Source organism: Leucoraja erinacea, chromosome 7, assembly GCF_028641065.1.
Source record: "Leucoraja erinacea ecotype New England chromosome 7, Leri_hhj_1, whole genome shotgun sequence".
NCBI lineage: Eukaryota > Metazoa > Chordata > Chondrichthyes > Rajiformes > Rajidae > Leucoraja > Leucoraja erinaceus.
Window position 1 is genome coordinate 75,696,885 of NC_073383.1, and position 16,175 is coordinate 75,713,059.

At 46.8% G+C, this 16,175-nt stretch overlaps 1 protein-coding gene across 8 annotated transcripts in view; it reads right to left on the reverse strand.

Moving 5' to 3' along the window:
- LOC129699113 (myc box-dependent-interacting protein 1) overlaps window positions 1–16,175 on the reverse strand; it is a 144,843-nt gene that overhangs the window by 8,766 nt on the left and 119,902 nt on the right. For all 8 annotated transcript variants that reach the window (XM_055638776.1, XM_055638779.1, XM_055638777.1 and 5 more), the window contains 2 exons: window positions 10,682–10,753; window positions 1,265–1,336 (listed from right to left, as the gene is read on the reverse strand). In XM_055638776.1, coding sequence (XP_055494751.1) covers window positions 1,265–1,336; window positions 10,682–10,753 — 144 coding nt within the window. The remainder of the gene's footprint in view (window positions 1–1,264; window positions 1,337–10,681; window positions 10,754–16,175) is intronic.

Sequence of the window (16,175 nt, forward strand, 5' to 3'; positions counted from 1 at the left end):
CTCTAAACTAGAAAAATAACGAGTGGGTTGGTGAGCACAAGGCTACATAAGTGACTGAAATTCAGCACAGTTGCCAAGCTCTTTGGAACAACTAATTCACCAAGTCAGATTTGAAATGGAAGTTCTCTCCCACTATCTCCCCCCTCCCCAAACCTTTGACCATCCAAACGCTTGGGCACTTAAGTGTGGCCTTAATCGTATGAACACTAGAGGAAAAAAGCGAGTTTGGTATTCCAACTGCGCATGCCCAGGTCAAAGTTCACTATGAAATGCTGCTTTCAAACTATGAAATTGTTGTATTTATTGTTAAAAGCTAAGATTATTTTGTGGTTTATTATTGCTTTATTATGCTTTGGTGAGTGAGCGAGATCGTGCTCGTCCGTGGTCGGTGTCGGGCCCGGGTTTGTTGAGTTGCTGCTGGGCTCCCGGGAATTAACCTTGTAAACCTACGCTGCACTCCCTCAATAGCAAGAATGTCCTTCCTCAAACTAGGGGACCAAAACTGCAGACTCTGTTTGCAAGAGTTCTTACAGGCTGATTTGACCACGATACAAAACCAATCCATTCGCCCAGGAAGGACAAATGCTTTGCTGCCTAGCCTAAACAGCAAAGGGGAAAGATACCAGACCAACCATAAGTTAACGGAAGATGAGACACAAAAAGTTGGATTAACTCGGCGGGACAGGCAGCATCTCTGGAGAGAAGGAATGGGTGGCGTTTCGGGTCGAGACCGTTCTTCAGGCTGATTAGGGATAAGGGAAGGGAGAGGTATATACGATGATGCAGAGAGAGATAAAGAACAATGAGTGAAAGATATGCAAACAAAAATGACAATGATAAAGGAAACAGGTCATTGTCAGCTGTGACAACGTGAAGCCAGTGTGACTTGGGGGGGAGGGGGGGGGAGGAGGGAGAGAGGGGGGGGAGAGGGGGGAGAGGGGGGGAGAGAGGGGAATAGAGAGAGAGAGAGTGAGAGAGAGGGGGGAGAGAGAGGGGGGAGAGAGAGGGGGGAGAGGGGGGAGAGGGGGGGAGGGGAGGGGGGGGGGGGGAGAGGGGGCGGAGGGGGGGGAGAGGGAGAGGGGGGAGAGGGGGGAGGAGGGGGGGGGGGAGAGGGGGGGGGGGGGAGAGGGGAGAGGGGGAGAGGGGGGGAGGAGGGGGAGAGAGGGGGGGGAGGGGGGGGGGGGAGGGAGGGGGGGGGAAGTTAACTGAGGTCTATATGGCCCATTATTGGACTTAAATGTGCACAAGTGGACCAAGTTATTACCGTCACTGTTTGAGGTTCAGTTTCAGAGCTCAGTCCCACATCTACATATATTGGTTCAGCGTCATCCTCCAACTAAAAGTGAAGAACAGGAATTAGAAGGAAAGCCAGCCTCCAACCAACGCCACATATTTTTTCATAAGCACGTCATTAACTACGATTGTGCAGTGTTTATTATTTGTTTCCTGGTCCCGCTTCTCATAAGTTCATAGGTGCTAGAAGCAGGATTAGACCATTCGGCCCATCAAGTCTACTCTAAGAACGTCATTAACTACGATTGGCAGTGTTTATTATTTGTTTCCTGGTCCCGCTTCTCATAAGTTCATAGGTGCTAGAAGCAGAATTAGACCATTCGGCCCATCAAGTCTACTCCGCGAGATAGGAGGGTGAGATAGATCAGCCATGATTGAATGGTGGAGTAGACTTGATGGGCCGCATGGCCCAATTCTGCTCCTGTCACCTATGAGCTTTTGATAACAGCACTGGGGGAGCAGTGCAGTCAGGCATAACTTTTTAAAATGCATCCTACTATCAAAGGAGTATCTAGATGTCCCACACGTGTTCCCAGGGAGTTCCTTGTCGGCTCTCTAATATTTGAGTGGAAGATGAGATTTAAAGCATACATCAGATAACAAAAATCAGAACTAACCAAAAAATGTGGTAAATAACCCTGTAGTTCAGATAGTGTCAACAGAGAACTAATTAATAATTTGGGTCAACAGCCATTCGCCCACATTTCATGCATTTCCCTGCATAGAAACATTAACAGACTGGTGTGTATTTATCCACAACATTTTCAAGTCAAGAGAGATAATTGTCATGTGTCCCAGATAGGACAATGACATTTTCTGCCTTTCTGTCCTGATTTTTTCCAAAAGACATTAGGCTTTTACAGATACAGTTTGGAGACGGGCCCTGCTGCCTACCAAGTCCGCACCGACCACCAATCACCCCCAGCAAACTAGCTCTATTCTGCACAATGGGGACAATTTTACCAAAGGCATTTCACCTACACCTACAAACTTGGACATCTTTGATATATGGGCGGAAACCAGAGCACCCCTGAGAAAACCCACGCGGTCACAGGGAGAACGTACAAACTCAGTACGTTTGGTTCCCAGGAGTCTTTTAAGTTCCTGGGAACCATCATCTCCAAGGACCTTAAATGGGAGGCTACCATCGACTTCACAGTCAAAAAGGCACAACGTAGGATGTACTTTCTGAGGAAGCACAATCTGCCACGGGCAATGATGGTCCAATTCTACACGGCCATCGTAGAGTCTGTCCTCACCTTCTCCATCATGGTCTGGTTTGGCTCAGCCACCAAGCACGACACCTGGAGGCTGCAGCGAATCGTCCGATCAGCTGAGAAGGTTATTGGCTGCAACCTTCCCTCCATTGATGAACTGTACACTGCAAGGGCCAGGAAGCGAGCGGGCAAGATCATCTCTGACCCCTCTCACCCTGGCCACAAACTCTTTGAATCACTTCACTCTGGGAGGCGACTCCGGACTGTCAAAGCTGCCACAGCCAGGCATAAAAACAGCTTTTTTCCCCACAAGTAATAGCTCGACTCAAGAAACAAAAATTTTGCTCTGGTATTTTATTTAATTCACATGTTAATCAATAATGTTTTCTTATTAATGTTTAATGTTTTATGTGTCAACCCTAACTGTCACTGTATGTCATGCTGTCACTTGCGGGCGGAGCACCAAGGCAAATTCCTTGTATGTGAATACTTGGCCAATAAACTTATTCATTCATTCATTCAAATGCACCTGTAGTCAGAACTGAACTCTGTCTCTGGTGCTGTAAGGCAGCAACTCTACCGCTGCGCCACCCTGCTGCCCTCGCCGTATATTCATTTGTTCATGAATGTTGCTGCCAAGGGCAATCGGATTGCTCATTAAAATTTGGTGGTCATTGAGGGCATTTATGTGGGCAGAAAACTGTGGGCAGTGGGCAGGTGCTATAGACCTGCACGGGAAGGTAGATGCTCCCGCCCCCCCGAGTCTCGGGCAGATGGGGCTCGTCAGCCTGGGAAGGCGGTCCATCTAGGAGAGGGAAAACTCTAATTTAAAACCTCCACTGCCTTGTGGCCACATCCAGTCATGGAAAAGGCTCCAGGAGTAAACCTCAAGAGAATCCGGAGTCGGAGCCCCTAAGGCAGTTCGTCGTTGTCTACAACCTCGCTCTGGCAGATCCTGCGACAGCATTGGTGCCAAACTGTAACGGCCCTGCTGTTCCTTTGGATCAATCAGCGACATGGAGAGAGGTGGGACGTACTGCATGGGTAACAGCCTGTACTCCATATGACATCGCCCAGGCCTGCATCCACCCATGGTCAGTCATGACCGAGAGGGGCTTACAATGGCCACTATCCCTGCCTCTAGCATGTCCAATTAAGAATGAGTCATTTAGTTGATGTAAAGAGTCATCGCCATTAGAGGATAAGATCGACAGAGTTTCTTCCCTCATTGAAACCCAAGAAATTAAGTGCTCATTAAAATCCACAGATTGCAGATTTAATTAACTGAATTTAAATTTCCGTTCCTCTGAGATAGGATCCGATCTTATGTCTCTGAGATGAAATCTCTGGCCCATCCCCTGTGTATCTCACTTCTGCCATTAGCAGCTACCCGCAGCCAATCTAGCTGGTATGCTCCTTGCATTAGGGCAGTCCCACACCGTCGCAGCAGAGGCGGTTATGGTGCAATTTTACGAGACAGCTGTTGAGCCACAGCTGGAATGCTGCGCGCAGATGTTGTCACCACCCTGAGAGGGAAAGATGAGATCACCCCCCCCTAGGGTGCAGAAGAGATTTACCAGATATTGCCTGGGGTTGGAGTGTTTCAATGGATCAGAGTCTGAAGAAGAGTCACAGTGACGCAGCGGCAGAGTTGGTGCCTTACAGCGAATGCAGCGCCGGAGCCCCGGTTCGATCCCGACTACGAGTGCTGTCTGTACGGAGTTTGTACGTTCTCCCCGTGACCTGCGTGGGTTTCCCCCAAGATCTTCAGTTTCCTCCCACACTCCAAAGACGTACAGGTTTTTTTTTTTAGATTAATTGGCTTGGTAAATGTAAAATAATTGTCCCTAGTGGGTGTAGGATGGTGTTAACGTGCGGGGTTCGCAGGTGGGCGCGGACCCGGTGGGTCAAAGAGCCTGTTCCCATGCTGTGTCTCTGAACTCTTAAGAGTCCCAAGATACAGCACGGAAACTAACAGTCCTGACCCAGTCAGTCAATTTAATTTTATTGTCACGTGTACAGACGTACAGTGAAAAGTGACCCAAAACATCACACATCTTTTTTTTCTCCACAGACGCTGCCTGACCTGCTGAGTTACACCAGCACTTTGTGTCTACAGCCATATAACCATATAACAATTACAGCACGGAAACAGGCCATCTCGGCCCTTCTAGTCCGTGCCAAACACTTATTCTCCCCTAGTCCCATCTACCTGCACTCAGACCATAACCCTCTATTCCTTTCCCGTCCATATGCCTATCCAATTTATTTTCAAATGATAAAATCGAACCTGCCTCCACCACTTCCACTGGAAGCTCATTCCACACAGCTAACACTGGTCACTGGTTAATTGGCCTGGTGTAAAATACATTTAATTGTCCCTAGTGTGTGTAGGATGGCGTTAGTGTATGGGGATTGCTGGTCGCTGTGGACTTGGTGTTTCCATGTTTCAGCATGTTTTCATGCTGTATCTTGAAAATAAACTAAAAATATCCTTCCTCTGAGTAAAGAAGTTCCCCCTCATGTTACCCCTAAACTTATGTCCCTTAATTCTCAAGTCATGTCCTCTTGTTTGAATCTTCCCTACTATCTAGAGCCTATCTAGAGTCTGGATCAGCTAGGTTTGTTTTTCTTGGTGCTGGAGCCTGGGGAAAAGGGTGGTGAGGTGCACAGATTGGGTTGATAGTGGAAACCTACATAGAGTTGTCAAAAACACTAGAGGGCATAGATTTAGGGTAGAGGGACAAGACTCACTGAGTTACTCCAGCATTTTGGGTCTATTAATGGTTAATTCACACTTTAAGCTTCATTTTTACTGACAAAATCCTTATTGTAAAATATTGCCACTGATGGACCAACACTGATCACTGGTGAATCCATACCTCGAGTGCGAGGTTGGTTTCAGTTAAGAATACAAAGGAAGCTGGTTCTGAAAAGACAGACTAATACCTGGAAGAGCAGTGGTGGCGCAGCGGTAGAGTTGCTGCCTCACAGCGCCAGAGACCCGGGTTCGATCCCGACTATGGGTGCTGTCTGTACGGAGTTTGCACATTCCCCCTCTAACCTGCGTGGGTTTTCTCCGGGTGCTCCGGTTTCCCCCCACACTCCAAAGGCGTAAGGGTTTGCAGGCTAATTGTCTTCCAGTTGGCTTCCAAATTGTCCCCAGTTTTAGTTTTAACGATACAGCCCGGAAACAGGTTCATTAGCCCACACCGACCAGCGATCCCCGCACATTTACACTATCATAGAAACATAGAAAATAGGTGCAGGAGTAGGCCATTCGGCCCTTCGAGCCTGCACCGCCATTCGATATGATCATGGCTGATCATCCAACTCAGTATCCAATCCCTGCCTTCTCTCCATAGCCTTTAGCCACAAGGGCCACAACTAACTCCCTCTAAAAAATATAGCCAATGAACTGGCCTCAACTACCTTCTGTGGCTGAGAATTCCACAGATTCACCACTCTCTGTGTAAAAAATGATTTTCTCATCTCGGTCCTAAAAGACTTCCCTCTTATCCTAAACTTATCCTTATCCTTCTGGACTTCCCCAACATTGGGAATAATCTTCCTGCAACTAGCCTGTCCAACCCCTTAAGTTTCTATAAGATCCCCCCTCAATCTTCTAAATTCTAGCGAGTACAAGCCGAGTCTATCCAGTCTTTCTTCATCCTACACACACACACTAGAGAAAATTTACACTTATCCCCAGCCAATTAACCTACAAACCTGGGGAGTGTGGGAGGAAACCAAAGATCTCAGAGAAAATCCACGCAGGTCACGGGGAGAACGTACAAAGTCCGTACAGACAGCGCCCGTAGTCGGGATTGAACCAGGGTCTCCGGCGTTGCATTCGCTGTAAGGCAGCATCTCTACCGTTGCGCCAACAGGCCACCCAGTGTGTGTAGGATAGTGTTGGTGTGCGTGGATCGCTGGTTGGCGCTGAGTCGGTGGGCCGAAGGGCCCGTTTCCATGCTGTATCTCTAAACTAAACTAAGCAGACAATCTTAGGAGGGGAGGTTAAGCTTGTATGCACTGGAGATTAGAAGTTGCGGGGGGATTTGAGTGATACATACAAGAACCTGAGAAATCTTGATATGGTCAATGTGGAGTTGCTCCTTGTGAACGAATCTAGAATTATGTTTTTTTTTTAAATAAGGGGACAATAGATGCAGGAGTAGGCCATTCGGCCCATCGAGCCAGCACCGCCATTCAATGTGATCATGACTGATCATCCACACAATCAGTAACCCAATCCTGCCTTCTCCCCATATCCGCTGACTCCGCTTTCTTTAAGAGCTCTATCCTACTCTCTTGAAAGCATCCAGATAATTGGCCGCCACTGGCTTCTGAGGCAGAGAATTCCACAGATTCCCAAAGCTCTGGGTGAAAAAGTTTTTCCCCATCTCCGTTCTAAATGGCTTACCCTTTATTCTTAAACTGTGGCCCCTGGTTCTGCACTCCCCCAACATGGGGAACATGTTTCCTGCCTCTAGCATGACCGATCCCTTAATAATCTTATATATGTTTCAATAAGATCCCCTCTCACCCGTGTAACTTCCAGTGCATACAAGCCCACTCGCTCCATTCTTTCAACATATGACAGTCCCCCAATCCCTGGGATTTAACCTAGTGATCAGTCATCAATGAGGCAAACCTTCTGTAGATAGTGAACTTTTGGAATTCTTTCTCAATGAGCATAAGTGGAGGAACCTCTTGAGACACAAGGACAAAGATAAGCCAGTTAATGGGCATCTGACATTTACGTTACACTCGCATCAACCGTTATCTTATTGAATGGCAGAGGAGCGAGTGGCTTCCTGTTAATTTTGTATTTACAGGTTTTACTTCAGTTACAAGTTTAGTTTTGTTTAAAGAGATACAGCACGGAAAAAGGCCCTTCAACCTTACCGAGTACGCACCCACCAGCAATCTCCGCACATTACTACCATCCTACACACACTAGGGACAATCTACACTTACACCAAGCCCATTAACCTACAGATCTGTACGTCTTTGGAGTGTAGGAGGAAACCGAAGATCTCGGAGAAAACCCATGCGGTCACGGGGAGGACGTACAAACTCCGTACAGACAGCACCTGTAGTCGGGATGGAATCTGGGTCTCTGGTACTTCAAGTGCTGTAAGGCAGCAACTCTACCGCTGCACCACAGTTGCCGCTCTTATTTAAGTTATAGTGGCCCTCTGTCTATAAGTTTAGTGCTCAACTTATAGACAGAGATTACCAGAGGTTACCAGAAACCCATTTGTTCATAAGTAATAGGTGCAGAATGAGGCCATTCAGCCCATCAAGGCCCATTCTATCTTTCCCTCTTAACCCTATTCCTATGCCTTCCCCCCATAACCCCTGACACCGTACTAATCAAGAATCTATCTATCTCTGCCTTAAAAATATCCACAGCCTTCCGTGGCAATGACTTCCACAGATTTGCCACCCTGTTATCAGTAGGCAGCCAGTTTTGAAAGGCTGCCTATTTACAGCTTACAGGCTCAGTGTTGTAAGTTCTCCAAGGACCTACTCAACTCAAATTCACAAGTGTGATCAACAAAACAATCACCAAACGTCATTCCATGGGTAGCATGCACAGTAGAGGGTGGCACGATGGCGCAGAGATAGAGCTGCTGCCTTACAACACCAGAGACCAGGGTTCGATCCTGACTACGGGTGCTCTTTCTATGGAGTTTGAACGTTCTCCCCGTGACCGTGTGGGTTTTCTCCAGGAAGTCCAGTTTCTTCCCACACTCCAAAGATGCACATGTTCATAAGGATAATTGGCTTTGGTAAAGAATGGTTATTGCCCCTGGTGTGTGGAGGATTGTGCTAGTGTACGGCACGGACTCGGCGGGCCAAAGGGCCTGTTACCGGGCTGGATCTCCAAAGTAAACACCAAATCACAGCCAAACTTGATCACCCTGGTGGGGAGACAGTTATGTTTATAGAGATACCTGAAGTAAAAGAGCAAAAATGCTGGGGGTGAGGCAGCATCTATGGAGCGAAGGAATAGGCGATGTTTCGGGTCGAGACCCTTCGTCTTGAAGGAATTGGCGGCGTTTCGGGTCGAGACCCTTCCGGGTCTCGACCCGAAACGTCACCTATTCCTTCGCTCCATAGATGCTGCCTCACCCGCTGAGTTTCTCCAGCGTTTTTGTCTACAAGCGAAACATGAGTTGCTGTTCATACGGTCGACTGCAGCACATGCACAGATATCCGTGCTCAAAGCTCGGGATAGTGGGATCTATAGAGCGGAGGAAATAGGTGACGTTTCGGGTCTTGGTTCTTGGTTTTATTGGTCCTCCGAAATATTCCAAATTGGAATTTAAACTGGAGGCGGTGGAGGGAGGACTTAAGGCAGAAAGGGTTTTGGGGACCAGGGGAGAATACGTGTTCGGCACGGACTAGAAGGGTCGAGATGGCCTGTTTCCGTGCTGTAATTGTTATATGGTTATATGGTTATATGGTTAAAATAATCCCCTAAACTCCATAGGGTCCACTTTAAGAGTAGATAATTTAGGTTAGGTTAGTTTAGAGCAGTGATTCCCAACCTGGGGCCATGGCAAATTTCAGGGGGGGCAAAGAAAAATTTGGGGATTTAGGGGGCCACAGGTTCAATGAAGGGGGCCACAGAGCTACCCTGTTGTCTCCTAAATTTCAGTTCTAATAAATTTAAATCTATGTAGTTGAAATATATTTTTAATGTATGATTATAAATGGTTGTTTTATTGAACCCACAAAATATTTTTGATGTTTGTGGAATAGAATAAAAGAGAATATATGTGCAATTAATAGACACTGATATTTTTATGGAAGGTATTATAATATTGATTTTTTTTTTCCGCTAATAATGTCAGGGGGTGGGGGGGGCACAGAAAAATTAAAAGACCCCAAGGGGGGCCATGAGCTAAAGAAGGTTGAGAACCACTGGTTTAGAGATATAGCCCATCGGCTCATTGAGACCGCACCAACCAGCGATCCCCGCCCATTAATGCTATCCTGTCCTATCTTAGGGGCAATTTTTGCATTTATGCCAAGCCAATTAACCTACAAGCCTCTACGTCTTTGGAGTGTGGGAGGAAACCGAAGGAGAAAATCCACGCGAGTCATGGGGAGAACATACAGACTCTGTACAGACGGCACCCGTAGTCAGGATCAAACCCAGGTCACTAGCTCTATGTGGCAGCAACTCTACCGCTGCCACCGTGCCAATAAGATTAGAAACATAGAAACATAGAAATTAGGTGCAGGAGTAGGCCATTCGGCCATTCGAGCCTGCACCGCCATTCAATATGATCATGGCTGATCATCCAACTCAGTATCCCGTACCTGCCTTCTCTCCATACCCTCTGATCCCCTTGGCCACAAGGGCCACATCTAACTCCCTCTTAAATATAGCCAATGAACTTGCCTCAACTACCCTCTGTGGCAGAGAGTTCCAGAGATTCACCACTCTCTGTGTGAAAAAAGTTCTCCTCATCTCGGTTTTTTAAAGGATTTTCCCCCTTATCCTTAAGCTGTGACCCCTTGTCCTGGACTTCCCCAACATCGGGAACAATCTTCCTGCATCTAGCCTGTCCAACCCCTTAAGAATTTTGTAAGTTTCTATAAGATCCCCTCTCAATCTCCCTAAATTCTAGAGAGTATAAACCAAGTCTATCCAGTCTTTCTTCATAAGACAGTCCTGACATCCCAGGAATCAGTCTGGTGAACCTTCTCTGCACTCCCTCTATGGCAATAATGTCCTTCCTCAGATTTGGAGACCAAAACTGCACGCAATACTCCAGGTGTGGTCTCACCAAGACCCTGTACAACTGCAGTAGAACCTCCCTGCTCCTATACTCAAATCCTCTTGCTATGAAAGCCAACATAACATTCGCTTTCTTTACTGCCTGCTGCACCTGCATGCCTACCTTCAATGACTGGTGTACCATGACACCCAGGTCTTGCTCCATCTCCCCCTTTCCCAATCGGCCACCATTTAGATAATAATCTGCTTTCCCGTTTTTGCCACCAAAATGGATAACCTCACATTTATCCACATTATACTGCATCTGCCAAACATTTGCCCACTCACCCAGCCTATCCAAGTCACCTTGCAGTCTCCTAGCATCCTCCTCACACCTAACACTGCCCCCTATTAAATCCTATACTCTTACCGTAGTAGAACCAGCACAGATTTCTGCTGCTTTCTCCACAACTTCAGTGTTGGCGTATTCTGGTTCCACTGTCTGCAAGAAAATCAAACCGATTAACAGTTTTGTTCAACCAAAAAATCATAGCCGCATCACGGCCAGCAATGAGACCTTAAAGCCTCGGATCAGGGCCGGCGTATAAACAGTGACAGTGCGACACGTCAAGGGTCATACAAGTCACAAGACGGATCCCCTTCCCCCAACTTGCATTGCACATTGGCCTCTAACAGTCAGAGTTTGAGTACATAAGTCGGGAGGTAATGTTGCAGTTATACAAGACGTCGGTGAGGCTGCATTTAGGATGTGATGTTCAGTTCTGGACAGCATGTTCATACTTCTATGACATCCGATACCAGCCTTTTTTCAAGGGTCATTTACAAAAGCACGGCGCCTGGGAAAACAGGGCTGTTTACAGTCACATCTTTGAAATATTTGTCATTTGGGAAAAATGCAAGGTGGTTAGCTTGCATGCCAAATCAGCCCATTCCCTAAAGAGTAATGGAAGTTAGTGTCATTATATCCAGCACTTACCAACACTGGAAGTTAGAAGGATGAGACAGGATTTTATTGAAACATATAAGATTATTAAGGGATTGGACACGCTAGAGGCAGGAAACGTGTTCCCAATGTTGTGGGAGTCCAGAACCAAGGGCCACTGTTTAAGAATAAGGGGTTGGCCATTTAGAACGGAGAGGAGGAACAAATGTTTTCACCCAGAGAGTTGTGAATTTGTGCAATTCTCTGCCTCGGGAGGTGGAGGCTAATTCTCTAGATGCTTTCAAGAGATAGTTAGATAGAGCTCTTAAAGATAGCAGAGTCAAGCGATATGGGGTGAAGGCAGGAACGGGGTACTGATTGTGGATGATCAGCCATGATCACCGTGAATGGCGGTGCTGGCTCGAAGGGCCAAATGGCCTACTCCTGCACCTATTGTCTATAACACTGTGGATTTCCCCCTGACTAAATCAGCTCAAAACCCGACTTGGCTACTACACACGTATTGGCGAATTTCAAAAGTGGCATAAATGTTTGATATTGAGTCATAATTTGACTGAGGGAGACATGGTGATGTCAATAATTAGAGAAAAAACAATCCACTTACTCATTACTCTCTCATGATCTTATACACGTCTTTAAGATCATGAGAAGAATAGATCGGGTAGATGCGCAGTCTCATGCCCAAAGTAGGTGAATAGAGGACCAGAGGACGTAGGTTTAAGGTGAAGGGGAAAATATTTAATAGGCATCTGTGGGGTAACTTTTTCACACAAACGGTGTGGGGTGTATGGAACAAGCTTCCAGGAGGTAGTTGAGGCAGGGACTATCCCATCGTTCAAGAAACAGGTACATGGAGAGGAGAGGTTTGGAGGGATATGGACCAAATGCAGGCAGGTGGGACTAGTGTAGATGGGACAGGCCGAATGGCCCGTTTCCACACTGTATGACTAGTCAGTGCAGGTCCAGTCCACAGCTGGTATTCTGCACCAAGAGTCTCAGCTCCCAACTCCAAATCCAATCAACAATAGACAATAGGTGCAGGAGTAGGCCATTCGGCCCTTCGAGCCAGCACCGCCATTCAATGTGATCATGGCTGATCATCCACAATCAGTACCCCGTTCCTGCCTTCTCCCCATATACCCTGACTATCTTCAAGAGCCCTATCTAGCTCTCTCTTGAAAGTATCCAGAGAACCGGCCTCCACCGCACCCTCTGGAGGCAGAGAATTCCACAGACTCACAACTCTGTGTGAAAAAGAGCTTCCTCATCTCCGTTCTAAATGGCTTACCCCTTATTCTCAACGGCCTCCAAAGGGTGTAGGTCAGGACTATACGGAATATTCTCCACTTTCCTGGATGTGGCACTTCAGCAATAAAGAAACGTGACGCCCTCCAGGACAGTTCAGAGCTCTGCGGTTAAGTGGTCTACTCTTCTCCCTGCCTCGTTAAACCAGTTTAATCCATGCCTCATGTATTAAGAATCGCCTTTCCAAAAATTGCTTAAAATCTTGAGCACTTTTTTTTTTTTAATCCATTCCTGGTGTTGAAGAACCCAAGTAGCTCCATCACCACAGAAAAGCCAAGACAGGGAACCTCCATTTTGTGCTACAATATTGACATCAGTTGAGTATTTGTGTGCATCTTAGCAGCAGGAGATAAAAATGTCCCTCCAGCACTTGTTACATTCCAGTAGAAGCCAGCAATCTTGGAATATTTTCACAGCTACCCCACCTATGTATGTACCAATATCAAATTACAAACTTGTCCACCAGCTCCCAACAATTCTCAGAAATAATTACTAAATCTAGGGTTGCCAATTGTCCCGTATTAGCCAGGACATCACATATATTGGGCTTAATTGGTTTGTCCCATACGGGACCCCCCTTGTCCCGTATTTGACTGCTACTACTCGGGTCGAGGGGACTGTCGGGTCAGAGCGCCGCGTCAGGCCCCCGCCTCACCCGTCCCGACGTAGTGCAGCCCATGGAGTGCAGCAGCAGCCACCCGCCTGTGGCCCTGTCGTTGGGCAGCCCGGCCAGCTGTCTGACCTTCGCTTATCGCCGACACCACCACCTCTCCTTCTCATGGCTGATCATCGGCTCACGAGTTGGATGGGATGCTGGACTTTTTAAACCAAAGACTCCGCTAGTGTCTAGGATGGTGGTCGCTGGTCAGCTCGGACATGGTGGGCCAAGCGGCCTGTTTCCGCGCAGTCTAAAGTCTAAAAGTCGATACAGCTGCTTTTAAACTGTGCTGTTCTCGGCCATTGGATGGCTCTGCTGAGCAAGTAGCATTCAAAAATAACCAAAGATGACACAAGCTGTGGAGAGACATGTCAGCACAGAGACACTGATCTTGGCATTATGCCACGGATCTCGGCTGCTGCAACATCAAGATGTTATCGTTAGTTTGGAGACAGAGCCTGAAGCCAATTAACCTACAAAACTGTACGTCTTTGGAGTGTGGTGGGGGGGGGGGGGAAGGGGAGGAACTGGAGCACCCGGGTAAAACCCACCCGGTCACCGGGAGAACATGCAAACTCCATGCAGACAGCACCCATGGTCAGGATCGAATGTGGGTCTCTGGTGATGTAAGTCAACTACTCCACCACTGCGCCACAGTGCCACCCCTGGTATCAACCACATAAACCCAACACCACCCGCTTTCGTCCCACCAAACCCAGCCACCATTTTCCAAGCCAGCGGCATTATTCGGGTAACGTTTTTACTGGGGTTACCTTCCACTAAACGTTATTCATGTTTTTCCCTTCATCATGTATCTGCACAAAATCCTGCACCACTATCTACCTCATTGGTGATGCTCGGACTATCTTTGATTGGACTTTGCTGGCTTTACCTTGCACCAAACGTTATTCGCTTATCATCATGTATCTAAACACTGCCAACGGCTCGATTGTAAGCATGCATTGTCTTTCCGCTGACTGGTTAGCACGCAACAAAAGCTTTTCACTGTACCTCGGTACACGTGACAATTAACTAAACTGAACTGGGAATGGCTCGATTGTAATCAAGTTCGAATTTATTGTCACATGCACCTATTAAGGTACAGTGATTTTTGCATTACCATACAGCCAAACTAAGTGAAAAGCAACAATACATACAGCCACGTAAATTTAACAAAAACATCCACCACAGGTTAATTCCCGGGATGGCGGGACTGTCATATGCTGAGAGAATGGAGCAGCTGGGCTTGTACACTCTGGAGTTTAGAAGGATGAGAAGATATCTCATTGAAACATATAAGATTGTTATGGGTTTGGACACGCTAGAGGCAGGAAACATGTTCCCAATGTTGGGGGAGACCAGAACCAGGTGCCGCAGTTTAAGAATAAGGAGTAAGCAATTTAGAACGGAGATGAGGAAACACATTTTCTCACACAGAGTTGTGAGTTCGTGGAATTCTCTGTCTCCAGAGGGTGGTGCAGGCCGGTTCTCTGGATACTTTCAAGAGAGAGCTAGATAGGGCTCTTAAAGATAGCGGAGTCAGGGGATATGGGGAGAAGGCAGGAACGGGGTACTGATTGAGGATGATCAGCCATGATCACATTGAAGGGTGGTGCTGGCTCGAAGGGCCGTATGGCCTACTCCTGCACCTATTGTCTATTGTCTAATCCACATTTGTCATTCCGCCGACTGGTTAGCATGCAACAAAAGCTTTTCACTGTACCTTGGCACATGTGACAATAAACTAACCTACTCGATTATAATTAGTGCAACAAAAAGTGAACCATTTCTCTTCCTGACCGAGATGCATTGAGGATAAATTAATTTTTCAATCCCAAGCTTTTTTTCTGGACTACAGAACTCAGTTTAACATGAATTAACATGATGAATGGGCACTGGTTATTCTTAAGACAATGGTAAAACAAGAAACATGCAGGCGGTGAATGCCAAGTTGTAAACACATGCCAATTAAATTGGAAAAAGCACCAATTACTGTTAGAAAGCGCAAAACATTTTAAACAAGGGAGTTCCAGTTTTTTGTGTGACACATTTCAGGAGGGAGAGAAAAACAAAATCTGAATAAAACATTATGAAGTACTGTCACATACGGGAAGCAATGTCACCATTTAGTAAAAGTCCCCACAACACAGCAAAGGTGATAATGATCAACTGCATTTTTCAGGGACAAATATTGGCGTGAATAAAGGCAGCAGATATTGCGGCGAATTGTGGACGCAGCCCTGACCATTACACAAACCAACCTCCCCTCCATTGACTACATTTACAGCTCCCGTTGCCCTGGCAAGGCCAGCAGAATAATCAAGGACGAGTCAGAGGAGTTAAGACAGAGATAGATAGATTATTGATTAGGAAGGGGGTCAGGAGTTTTGGGAAGAAGGCAGGAATATGGGGTTAGGAGGGAGAGATAGGTCAGCCATGATTGAAGCGCAGAGTATATTTGATGGGCCGAATGGCATAATTCAGCTCCTTTCACATGACCTTATGAGTCGCTGCCTGGCCACTCCCTCTTCTCTCCTCTCCCGTCGGGCAAAAGGTGCAGAAACTGAAAACGCACACCTCCAGATTCAGGGACATTTTCTTCCCCGCTGTTATCAGCGAACTGAACCATCCTACCACAACCAGAGAGCAGTCCTGAGCTACCTTCTACCTCATTGGGACTACCTTCAATCGGACTTTACCTTGCACTAAACGTTATTCCCTCATCAAGTATCTGCACACTGTGAATAGCTGGATTGTAATCATGTATTGCCTCTCCGCTGACTGGTTGGCACGCAACAAAGGCTTTTCACTGTACCACTGTACGTTTAAGGGTATACTGTATAACCTTCAAGAAAAATTTATTCCTATGAAGAAAAAAAGGGGTAAGGGTAAGAACAGTCAGCCATGGCTCAGTAAAACTATAAAGGATAGTATTCGGCTGAAGGCAAGGGCATATAAGGTAGCCAGAGATAGTGGGAGGGTAGAGGATTGGGAAGC